This window comes from Salvelinus fontinalis, chromosome 14 (assembly GCF_029448725.1).
Source record: "Salvelinus fontinalis isolate EN_2023a chromosome 14, ASM2944872v1, whole genome shotgun sequence".
Taxonomy (NCBI): domain Eukaryota; kingdom Metazoa; phylum Chordata; class Actinopteri; order Salmoniformes; family Salmonidae; genus Salvelinus; species Salvelinus fontinalis.
In genome coordinates this window covers 25802004-25813794 of record NC_074678.1, presented here as the reverse complement: position 1 = coordinate 25813794, position 11791 = coordinate 25802004, and the positions used below count along the sequence as shown (strand labels likewise).

The window sequence follows — 11791 nt, the reverse complement described above, 5'->3', positions numbered from 1 at the left end:
GTTTTCAAACTGATATGTGACTCATATGTTCCTAGGCCGTCATTGAAAATAAGAATTTGTTCTTAACTGACTTGCCTAGTTAAATAAAGGTTAAAAAAAAAAAAAAAAAAAAAAAAAAAATTATTAATGCCAAAATAACATGCAAATCAGGCAAGCCCCCCCTAAAATAATTACAAAATATATATATTATTATTATTGGTATTTCTATTTAGATAAAAATGTGGGGAGCCCCACCTGCCCTGAATGGCGGGTCGCCACTGCATGGCTCCCCCAGTGATTTTACCCATGTGCCTCTACTGAACACCTGGTTACGTCACTAAATTGTGTGGCAGCGAATCACACACACAGTCTGACTAAGAGACTGCTGACACACACACGCACTGCAGCCCCCCCCCCCCCCCCCCCCCCCCCCCACACACAGCTGCAAAAAGAGAGAGCGAACGAGAGAGAGCAGAGCAGCGAACACACACATGCAGCCAGACCAGCCGAGAAGGCAAATGAGGGATGGATGCACTTCCATTCGCGCTCTGGAATAACGGATTAGCAAGTGACATCGCAGAACAGACGGTGATTATTAAACTATTACAAATCCATTAAAACAGGCAGTATTACACACCACTCTCTTTAGTAGGAAGCGGAGGAATCACTTCCTGGAATTTCACCATCCAGCAGTTTGGAAACTATAAACGAACAATGCATTCTGCCGCCGACAACTAACTTAAAATGAAGACATACCGAGGCAGTAACAGAAAAGAGTATCAGAGACTCTCTTTTATCAAATCTTTCTCTTCTCTCCTTTCAGGAGAACCTGATAAGCCTCCGCGATTCTCACCACGCGACCAGCGCGTCCGTCAGTAGGGTCACCTTCGGAATTAACACGGGCGTCTTGTGGACGTGCGTGTGAGTGAGCTAGAGACCGTTATCCATTTGGAGCGAGAGAAGGAGAGAGTCTGGATATAACCACTATCCAACCCTCCAGACAGCAGCAGAAGCCGCAACCGGAGTCGGTCCTCCAGAGTAGCCGTCTAGCCGCACCCCCAGTCCCGCAGCCCCATGCAGGATGCCCGGAGGGGAGCGCTGGTCCTGGGGTGTCCTCCTGGTCCTACTCAGCCCGAGTTCATGACGCCCTGGGCTGCTTCATCATGCGTCTCCTACCGGCTCCAAGCGCTCAATCTCTCCGGCTACTCTTTCTCTTTATCTTCGTGATGGGGGTGGCCCCTTCCCCGGCTCTTACAGCAGGCTGCCCTGACAGGTGTGTGTGTGACGACCAGCTGGTGGTCCAGTGTGCCGGGCAGGAGCTCACCCTCTTCCCCATCGACCTCCCTCTAGCTACCCGCCAACTCATCATCTCCAACAACCGCATCAGAGAACTTCCAGCATTGCAACTCAACTACCTGTCTGATCTAGTATACCTGGACGTCAGCAACAACATCCTGATGGAGATCTCTGAGTCCACCTTCGGGAATCTCCGGAAGCTGGCCTACCTAGACCTGTCCTTCAATACACTGACCCAGATCGAGGACCGGACGTTTGGACCGTTGTCTAGCCTTGTGATGCTACGGCTAACAGACAACCCGGGGCTAAGTGAGATCCACCCGGACGCGTTCTCAGAGAACGTGGCTCTGCAGGTGCTGGATGTGAGCAGGAACAACCTGACGACGCTGAACATCAGCTCTCTGATTGCCCTGCCCTCTCTGCGCTCCATGGGGCTCAGTGGAAACCCCTGGAGGTGTGACTGCGAGACAGAGGACCTCTGCCTCTGGGTCCAAATAGAAGGATTCAAGTTCCAAGGTGAGAATGGGGATGGAGAGGTCAGGGGGGCTTTGTGTGTGTGAGCGTCTGTGTACAGAAAGCAGGATTCAAGTTTGGGGATTTAAGTGGTTCTGTTTGTTTATAGAATATGGGTGACCTGTGCCAGTGTCTTGCTCATGTGCTCCTATAAATGTCACTTTATTAGCCTACTGTCTTTAATTCAGCTGCAATAAATGTCTAGCTTGACAGATGTTCAGAGAAAGTGCAGTCCTAACACTCAGGTGGTGTAGATGGATAGTTATTAGACCAATAGCTTAGACTGTTGACCTGCACCGTGTGTTTTGTTGTTGTACCATTCTGGTGAGTAAACAGGCAGTTGTCCTCTGCTGGGACGTAGAGCCAGAGATGCTCCAAGGTCTTATCACTGCTTATCGTCACATCAACACATTTAGCTAATTTGATGGTGGGCGCTCAGTCAATAGTCCCTGACTGACAGCCCGCTTGGGAATGCCAGCACTGTTTTCACAACACACACACACACAGAGTCAGAGCTAGAGCCTGAGCCAGGGTGAATAATGTCACAGGAGCACAGGGACCCCGATAATGGATTGGAAGTCTCAATGATCAGAGGACTTCCACACCCCATACACAGACTCTCACTCGCTCACTCTCCCACTTTACTCTATCACTCCCTCCCTCTCTCTCTCCTCTCTCCCTCCTCTCTTTCCTCTCCCCCTCCCTCTCTCGCTCCCTCACTCTCCTCTGTCTATTTCTCACACCCTCCTCTCTCCCTCTCCTCCCCAGTCTTTCCCTCTCTCCCTAACCTCCACCTGTCCTTCACATCACACCAATGACTCCCAAAACTCTGCAGATATGCAGATGTTTTCATTCTCAATGTCTATTGAATTTCCACACTATCTATGCCAAGAGCAGGACTGAGAGGAAGCCTACAACGACATCATCGCTTCTCCTCTCAGAATAGGAGCCTGCTGATTTAGGTATACTAAAGAGAATAGAACATGTATAATAGCCCTACTCACTGGAGGATAATAGTCTAATTACTGGCACACAGATCAGTGGAGCATCCCATCATTCATCTTCTTCTTGAAGAGCGTTGAGCATTTTGGTACAGGGGCTTGTCGGTGTTCCAGGTTCAAGCCTGGCTGTACATCTGAGAGGCCAGGGTAGAGGTACCTACTACGTCCACTATCAGTGTCAGCGCAACTCTCTATCTGTATCTGTGCCATTGGTCCTCTCCTCCACATCTCTCATCACTCCTCCTCTCCCGTCGTTGTTCTTTGACCATTCACCCTCCATGCAGCTGCATCAGGTCCTGGTTACAGGGAGTTACTGGTACTTTGAACTTGACCAGACACCATGCAGAGAAAGAAGGGATGAGATATTGTTTTTATGTACAGTAATGTTGAGATGAAGCATCTCTCTGTTCTCTCTCTCCCGTAGTATTGGATTACGTGGATGTCTATTGATATTGCAGCCATATCCATGTACACTAACCAGAGTGACAGTCAGAGGAGAGGGAATGGGGTCAGAAGAAGAGTGTGTGTTTGTTAGGGGTTGGTGTATGCGACTGTGTGTCTTCATTGTTTAAAACCTCTACCGCTTCACCCTCCCGGATCCGGGATCCTCCTCATCATTGTTTAAGATGTCTCATGTTATGACTGCAGGGCTGAGAGTGTAATGTAAAGAGATTCCTGGTGTCTTTAGCACATCCTGTGAGTGTGTGTGTGTTCCACCTGGGCTCCCCATCTTCTAGCACGATTAATCAGAGCCCATTCAGAATTTGTCCCTTCCCTCTCATCTCACTACTGTATGCTATGAAAGGGATTCATCACGCTAGCATAGCAGATGTGAAGTAGCTAGCCAATTGTGCAGTGACGTCATCTTCCCTGAGACCTGAAGCCTCGGCCAACCAAGGACATGGTTAGCACGCTGCTTGCGGTGCGATGTGGAACACGTTGCGGATTGGCCGTACAGGGATAGACTCGTGTTACACTTGCTGAAAGTAGAAGGCTCCCCTACAAACTATTTAGTGTGTGTTAGCGTGCATGTGCGCGCACGTTTGTTCTTTGGTGGAAAAAGTACCCAATTGTCATACTTGAGTAAAAGTAAAGATACCTTAATTAATAGAAAATTACTCAAGTAAAAGTGAGTCACCCAGAAAAAACGACTTGAGTAAAAGTCTAAAAGTATTTGGTTTTAAATATACTTAAGTATAGAAAGTAAATGTAACTGCAAAAATATACTTTAGTATCAAAAGTAAAAGTATAAATCATTTCTTATTCCTATAAATAGTAAAGTAAAGTACAGATACCCCCAAAAATGACTATAGCAGTACTTGAAAGTATTTTTACTTACTTTACCCCACTGCGTGTGTGTAAAGAATGTGTACCCTGTGTCAGTGTTAACATGTATTGACAAAACCAGCCAACAAAGTCACAGAGTGCCGATGGGGAGAGAGAGAGACCGTAAATCCATTCATTATGATCAGCAGTCAATGATACCTTGAACAACTACATACATTAATAACCAGATGGAACAATCTTTGGATTCCCTGCACTTTTCAATATTTTATTCTTTGGAGTCTAAGACTAAGCTGACATATGAAATTGTTTAAGATGGTCATACTATGGATCATTTAGCTAATTGGTTTGGAATTTTAGGACCCTTTTAGGTATAATTTTTTTAATCGATTTTGGTCTTTACTTCTAAAGCCCATAGAAACGCATTGAATAACGGCAGGTAGCCTGGCGGGTAGGAGCGTTGGGCCAGTAACTGAAACGTTGCTGGATCGAATCCCCGAGCTGACAAGGTAAAAATCTGTCATACTGCCCCTGAGCAAGGCAGTTAACCCACTGTTCCCCGGGCGCCGAAGACGTGGATGTCGATTTAAGGCAGCCCTTCGCACCGCTCTGATTCAGAGGGGTTGTTTTAAATACGGAAGACGCATTTCTGTTGAATGCATTCAATTGTACAACTGACTAGATATCCCATTTCCCCTAACACATTCATTAATGGCAAAAAGGACAGTTAGAAAATAAATCATAAGAAATAAGGTATTTTAAGCGTCTGTCCTAAATCTTGGAGATATAAAACAACTTAGGAAATATATATACACTACTGTTCAAAAGTTTGGGGTTACTTAGAAATTTCCTTGTTTTTGAAAGAAAAGCTTTTTTCTTCTCAATTAAAATAGAATCAAATTGATCAGAAATGACATTGTTAATGTTGTAAATGACTATTGCAGCTGGAAATGCCAGTTGTAGTCCTCAACTGGCAGCTTCATTAAATAGTACCCGAAAACACCAGTCTCAACATTAACAGTGAAGAGGTGACTCCGGGATGCTGGCTTTCTAGGCAGAGTTGCAAAGAAAAAGACATATCTCAGACTGGCCAATAAAAATAAAAGATTAAGATGGGCAAAAGAACACAGACACTGGACAGAGGAACTCTGCCTGTGTAACGGATGTGAAATGGCTATCTAGTTAGCGGTGGTGCGCGCAAATAGCATTTCAATCGGTGACGTCACTTGCTCTGAAAACTATTTTCATTCTTCCATTCGTTTTTTTTTTTACCGATACTGGTTACTTTCAGACGAGTCTCGTGACACTTGTGGGGGTCGTAGAGCAAAACGGATACACCATTTTCGTGAGTGTCTCCCCTTTACATACAGTGGTCATAATAGTTCTAGGTCAAACCGTTCAGACGTTTTTTTGTGAGAAGACCGATTTTGGGGGATGTCTCATGGTCTTACAAACACCGCTCTAGCTCTGTCACCATTCACCGCAGATGCAGAAGTGCGACACTTTAATGTAACTTAGAATGATGCACCGGTGCGTCAATCGGCTCTAGGGGGTTGGTTGCTATGTGTGTTGAATATGGCATTATTGTGTGTGTTTGCTCTAACATTCTAAAAGCAGGGCAGGATCGAAGGTTAACTGTGTAACGCAAGTGTATAAGACAGAGGCATGGGTGTGTGTGTGTGAGAGAGACTGAGAGAGATGAACAATGAAATAGAAAATGATAGACAGATATAGAGATGAGAAAGTGAAGACAGATCGAGAGAACAAACAAGGGAGGGAGAGTAAGAGAGCTGTTGCTATCTGACCTTCACTTTCTCCTCATCCTTCAACGGAGGAAGGAGGGATCACCGTGAAAGGATGGCGGGAAAGATGAGGCATTGAAATTATGGTGATCTGATTAATACCATAGTGGAGAGTAGAGAGTGTGACGGTGCGCTTGTGTCGGTGTGTGTGTGTCTCTCTGTGTGTGTGTGTGTGTGTGTGTGCGCGCGCGCGCGCGTTAAGGAATTATTCAGCCTAGTTGATGTGATGAAGAAAGGTCAACTATTCTTAGTCAACCTCTCTCTCTCTCTCTGCCAGATATAGCTGTCTTTCTTCATACATCTAAAGAGAGATGCAGATTTTTTTTTACCAAACAATAGAAGTGCTTGAAGTGGAATGAAAAAGTGGGCGGTACTCATTTAAATAATATTTTAATCATGCTTTACAGCCGGTATTCTATAAGAGTTGCTACTGGTGAGCACCAGTCCGATTCAACAACTGGGGTTGACAGAAATGTTGTTTTTAGCCATTTTGCTAAAAGAAGAGCTGTCTTCTTACTTCAGTTCAGCTACATGACATTTGTTTGGAGGTCAAACGGGCCTTTTGTCAGAATAAGCCATCAAGAGCATAACCACATCAGTGGCTCTCTCACACACATGCAGTAGTACACAAACACACACAAACAAGCGTTCATGCACGAGCACACAGTACAGCTACTCACACACATCCATCCATAATTCTAAGCAATTTGTTCTGCATCGATGAGGTTGAGAGGAAAGATTAAAAACAGAAAGATAAAAGTAGAATCCTCCTCCTCCATAGAATTACCATATGTACACACGGTCATAATTAGGGTGTTATAAATAGCTGTGTTTACAGTCGGAGCAGGAGTCTGCCTTCCAGGTTAATAACTCACAACCCATATCAGCTCTCTCTCTCTATCTGTGTGTGTGTGTGTGTGTGTGTGTGTGTGTGTGTGTGTGTGTGTGTGTGTGTGTGTGTGTGTGTGTGTGTGTGTGTGTGTGTGTGTGTGTGTGTGTGTGTGTGTGTGTGTGTGTGTGTGTGTGTGTGTGTGTGTGTGTGTGTGCGTGTGTGTGGTGTGTGTGTGTGTGTGTGGTACTTGAGTACGCTATGAAGTGGTGGGACTTACTCTGTTATCTGACTTCATTGCTGCTTTCTCTGAGTCGGGACAGATGAGGGAGAGAGTGTCAGTGATTATGTTTCAGGAACGTCATTTTTCCAGCACTCCAGTGAAATGTAAATGGTCTTGTATTTAGCTCTGCTGTGTGTAATAATTCATCTGGAATGCAGCCAGTGCAGCCCAGCTCTGCTATCACACAGCAGCTCTAGGTGTTCAAGCCAATGTGTGCATACTGTGTGTGTGCCCACAAACATGATTTATGCTTGTATGTTAGTGTTTGTGTGTGTGTTACTAGCTTGCTTGCTTATTTGTATGATGAGTGTGTCTGTCCACACATAGAGGCTCTTTGGTTTTACTGCTCAGTGAGTGTCCGTTCGGTTGGTCTAGTCCAACCGAACCGCTGCGACTGGCACTGCTCACTCTGTCAAGGTCACACACACAGTATTGGAAGGAGATCATGGTTAACCATCTAAAAATGCTAAAACGAGTGTGTGCGTGTGTGTGTGTGTGTGTGTGTGTGTGTGTGTGTGATCCTGAGTCATAGTTGCTTCAGTGTAGACTCAGCAGTATTGACATTACTCTACTCTGCAGCATACACACCCATTTAGCTTTTAGCATACTGTAGTCTGCTACTATACTCAGATGTCCCAGGTTCCAAACCGGCCGTCAGAACTGGAAAAAGGTGGCACACTGACATTCAATTGTATTTCATAAGAGGTGCTGGTACTAAAGCAGTAGGCTATTCGAGGTTATTGTTCTCAACAGCAATCAGCACCAACCCACTCTAACATTAATGGTCAGACAGTCCAGTGTTGACAGTACTTAGACAACAGAACCAATTACCCTTTCTAACTCACCAGTAGACCACGATATGCTGGTTGTGACTTTAACTGTTGTTAACTTGGGGTCAGACTTCAGGTTGGGGGTCAGAGGTCAGGGATCAAGGTAATCTGAGACAGTATGAGAGGTGATCAGTCTTGTTATTTTCCTATTATGTATTGAGCCAAGCAGTATTGAGCCTGTAGTATTAGTATGGGACTTCAGCTTGTAGGTTTATTCAGGGTCATGTTATGTAACCTTATGCATCTCTCCCTATTAGTCCAGTTACTGCTGATGCTGCTCTGTACTGTGGAGCCAGGAGTTCATTTAACAAGCATGTTAATGACTACTTTACCCTAGATTAGGGAGGGAGGGAGGGGGGGGGGGGTGGCAGGGGGAGAGAGAGCGTGCATGCGGGTGTGAGTGTGTGCATGCGTGCATGAATCACTGCTTTTGGATAATAACCTTGTTTGCTATGTTTTGAAGATAAATTATTGCTCCAAAATTCAAACAATATGACCTCATTACCAGTTCAACACAAACAGACTGTCTGTTGCACTGAACACGAGCCACTCTCAGATGGAGGTCAGCAGCAAGGTATCAACCCAGGGAAATAGAAAACAAAGATCAGCACTGCTCTTATTTCTCCTACTATTTACTGACCTGCTCCCTGGACACACACACATGCAAACACACGCTTGCACACACACACACACACGCTTGCACACACACACACACACACACACACACACACACACACACACACACACACACACACACACACACACACACACACACACACACACACAACACACACACACACAGCCCTGGGACTAAATCAAATCCTCAAAAGGTTCTACAGCTGCACCATCAAGAGCATCCTGACTGGTTGCATCACTGCCTGGAATGGCAACTGCTCGGCCTCCGACCGCAAGACACTGCAGAGGGTAGTGTGTACGGCCCAGTACATCACTGGGGCCAAGCTTTCTTCCATCCAGGACCTCTATACCAGGCAGTGTCAGAGGAAGGCCCTAAAAAGTGTCAAAGACTCCAGCCACCCTAATCATAGACTGTTCTCTCTGCTACCGCACTGCCAGCAGTACCGGAGCGCCAAGTCTAGGTCCAAGAGGCTTCTAAACAGCTTCTAAACCCAAGCCATAAGACTACTGGACATCTAATCAAATGGCTACCCAGACTATTTGCATTGCCCCCCTCTTTTATTCTGTTGCTACTCTCTGTTATTATGCTTAAGTAACTTTAATAACTCTACCCACATGTACATATTACCTCAATTACCTTACCGGTGCCCCCGCACATTGACTCTGTACCGGTACCCCCTGTATATAGTCTCGCTATTGTTATTTTACTGCTGCTCTTTAATTATTTTTTACTTTATGTCTTTTTTTTGTTGGTATTGTTGGTTAGGGCTTGTGAGTAAGCATTTCACTAAGGTTATAGTTGGTGTATTTGACAAATAAAATTTTATTTGACTGGTCATTTGAAAGTGGCATACTTCACAGGGCCAGTATAGTATGACAGTGACACTACTGTCCCGTGGTTAATAGTAATAATAACCATTCCATCAAACATTCCAAGAACATTAGCTACGATTCCCATTAAGTTCTAGATAGATAAAACCCTAACATTAGAATGATAACATCCCATCTTTTTTTATGTTTAGAATGAAATATCCTTGGAATGTTCTCCTAACATTCACAAAAACGTTGTGCACAACTGTAACAACCACCGCAGAACATTCCCCAAAAGTTCTCATTAGGTTTCCAGGTAATGTAATAAAACAATGTACCACTAATGTTTTCCCAGCAAACTAAAATTGTTTCTGTGAAAGTTCCCACAACATCCAGTCTTGCTGATTATAATACAATGCTTGTATAAGACTTTCGCCCGATGTTGCAAGAACGTTCCCGGAACACATTTTGACTGTACATTAAAGGTTCCCAGAATGTTTAATTAGGTTGTGGGAACAGTCTGGTGGAAACATTGTGGGGACATCGCAAAAGATGTGGTCCCAAAACACAAAAAAACTGTCCAGTTGTGTGGATGATTATCCAGTTGAATGTAACTAAATGTAATCTACGTAATCCCCAAAAGTAATTATTTATCATGAGAGGGTCATACACAATAACTAGTAATGCTGAAAGGAAGGTTACAATCTCACCTTTCTGGTAAAAATAGTAAAAAATTTGTCACGGCCGTCGTTGAAGGAAGACCAAAGTGCAGCGTGGTGAGCATACATATTCCTTTTATTTTAGAAATTAACACCAACAAAACAACAAACGGAGAAAACAACAGTGAAGCTTACAGGGCTAAGTGCCACGAACAAAGATAACTACCCACTCCCAAAGGAGGGAAAAAGGGATACCTAAGTATGGTTCCCAATCAGAGACAACGATAGACAGCTGTCCCTGATTGAGAACCATACCCGGCCAAAACATAGAAATAAAGAAACATAGAATGCCCACCCCAAATCACACCCTGACCAAAGCAAATAGAGACATTAAGGTCACAGTTATGAAAACGTAGGACACTAAAGAAGCCTTTCCACTGACTCTGAAAAATACCAAAAGAAAGATGCCCAGGGTCCCTGAACATCTGCGTGAACGTGCCTTGGGCATGCTGCAAGGAGGCATGAGGCCTGTAGATGTGGCCAGGGCAATAAATTGCAATGTCCGTACTGTGAGACGCCTAAGACAGCGCCACAGGGATACAGGATGGACAGCTGATCGTCCTCGCAGTGGCAGACCACGTGTAACAACACCTGCACAGGATCGGTACATCCGAACATGACACCTGCGGGACAGGTACAGGATGGCAACAACAACTGTCTGAGTTACACTATGAACACACAATCCCTCCATCAGTACTCAGACTGTCCGCAATAGGCTGAGAGAGGCTGGACTGAGGGCTTGTAGGCCTGTTGTAAGCCAGGTCCTCACCAGACATCACTGGCAAAAGCGTCGCCTATGGGCACAAAACCACCGTCGCTGGACCAGACAGGACTGGCAAAAAGTGCTCTTCACTTGCGGTTTTGTCTCACCAGGGGTGATGGTCGGATTTGCGTTTATCGTCGAAGGAATGAGAGTTACACCGAGGTCTGTACTCTGGAGAAGGATCGAGGTGGAGGGTCCGACATGGTCTGGGGCGGTGTGTCACAGTATCATCGGACTGAGCTTGTTGTCATTGCAGGCAATCTCAACGCTGTGTTACATGGAAGACATCCTCCTCCCTCAGGTGGTACCCTTCCTGCAGGCTCATCCTGACATGACCCTCCAGCATGACAATGCCACCAGCCATACTGCTCATTCTGTGCGTGATTTCCTGCAAGACAGAAATGTCAGTGTTCTGCCATGCCCAGCGAAGAGCCCGGATCTCAAACCCATTGAGCACGTCTGGGACCTGTTGGATCGGAGGGTGAGGGCTAGGGTCATTCCCCCCCAGAAATGTATGGGAACTTGCAGGTGCCTTGGTGGAAGAGTGGGGTAACATCTCACAGCAAATCTGGTGCAGTCCATGAGGAGGAGATGCACTGCAGTACTTAATGCAGCTGGTGGCCACACCAGATACTGACTGTTACTTTTGATTTTGACCTATGTTCAGGGACACATTATTCAATTTCTGTTAGTCACATGTCTGTGGAACTTGTTCAGTTTCTCAGTTGTTGAATGTTATGTTCATACAAATATTTACACGTTAAGTTTTCTGAAATAAACGCAGTTGACAGTGAGTATGTTTATGTTTTTGCTGAGTCTATTTGTATGTTTATGGTTAGAGAAAATGTGCATGTTTTCTAAAGATCTCTCTTGATCAAAATGGCTGCCCCATTGCTGTGAACGTCTCAGAGCTATAGCTTGGCTTCCTGAAATCATTAGGAACTCGCCTTTCATCTCATATTAATATTGTCCGTCTATGACTAACAGAAAGTGTTTTTATCACGCGGAGCGGAACAGGTGAACCCGAGAGCAGACTCAGACGAGGA

The 11791-nt window shown here is 45.1% G+C and overlaps 1 protein-coding gene across 1 annotated transcript in view; it reads left to right on the top strand.

Moving 5' to 3' along the window:
* Nucleotides 1-438: 438 nt before the first annotated feature.
* Nucleotides 439-11791, top strand: part of LOC129810514 (leucine-rich repeat-containing protein 52-like) — a 38490-nt gene continuing 27137 nt past the window's right edge. The window contains exon 1 of the mRNA XM_055861059.1: nucleotides 439-1791. Within this exon, the coding sequence (XP_055717034.1) occupies nucleotides 1143-1791 (649 nt within the window). The 5' untranslated portion in view covers nucleotides 439-1142. The remainder of the gene's footprint in view (nucleotides 1792-11791) is intronic.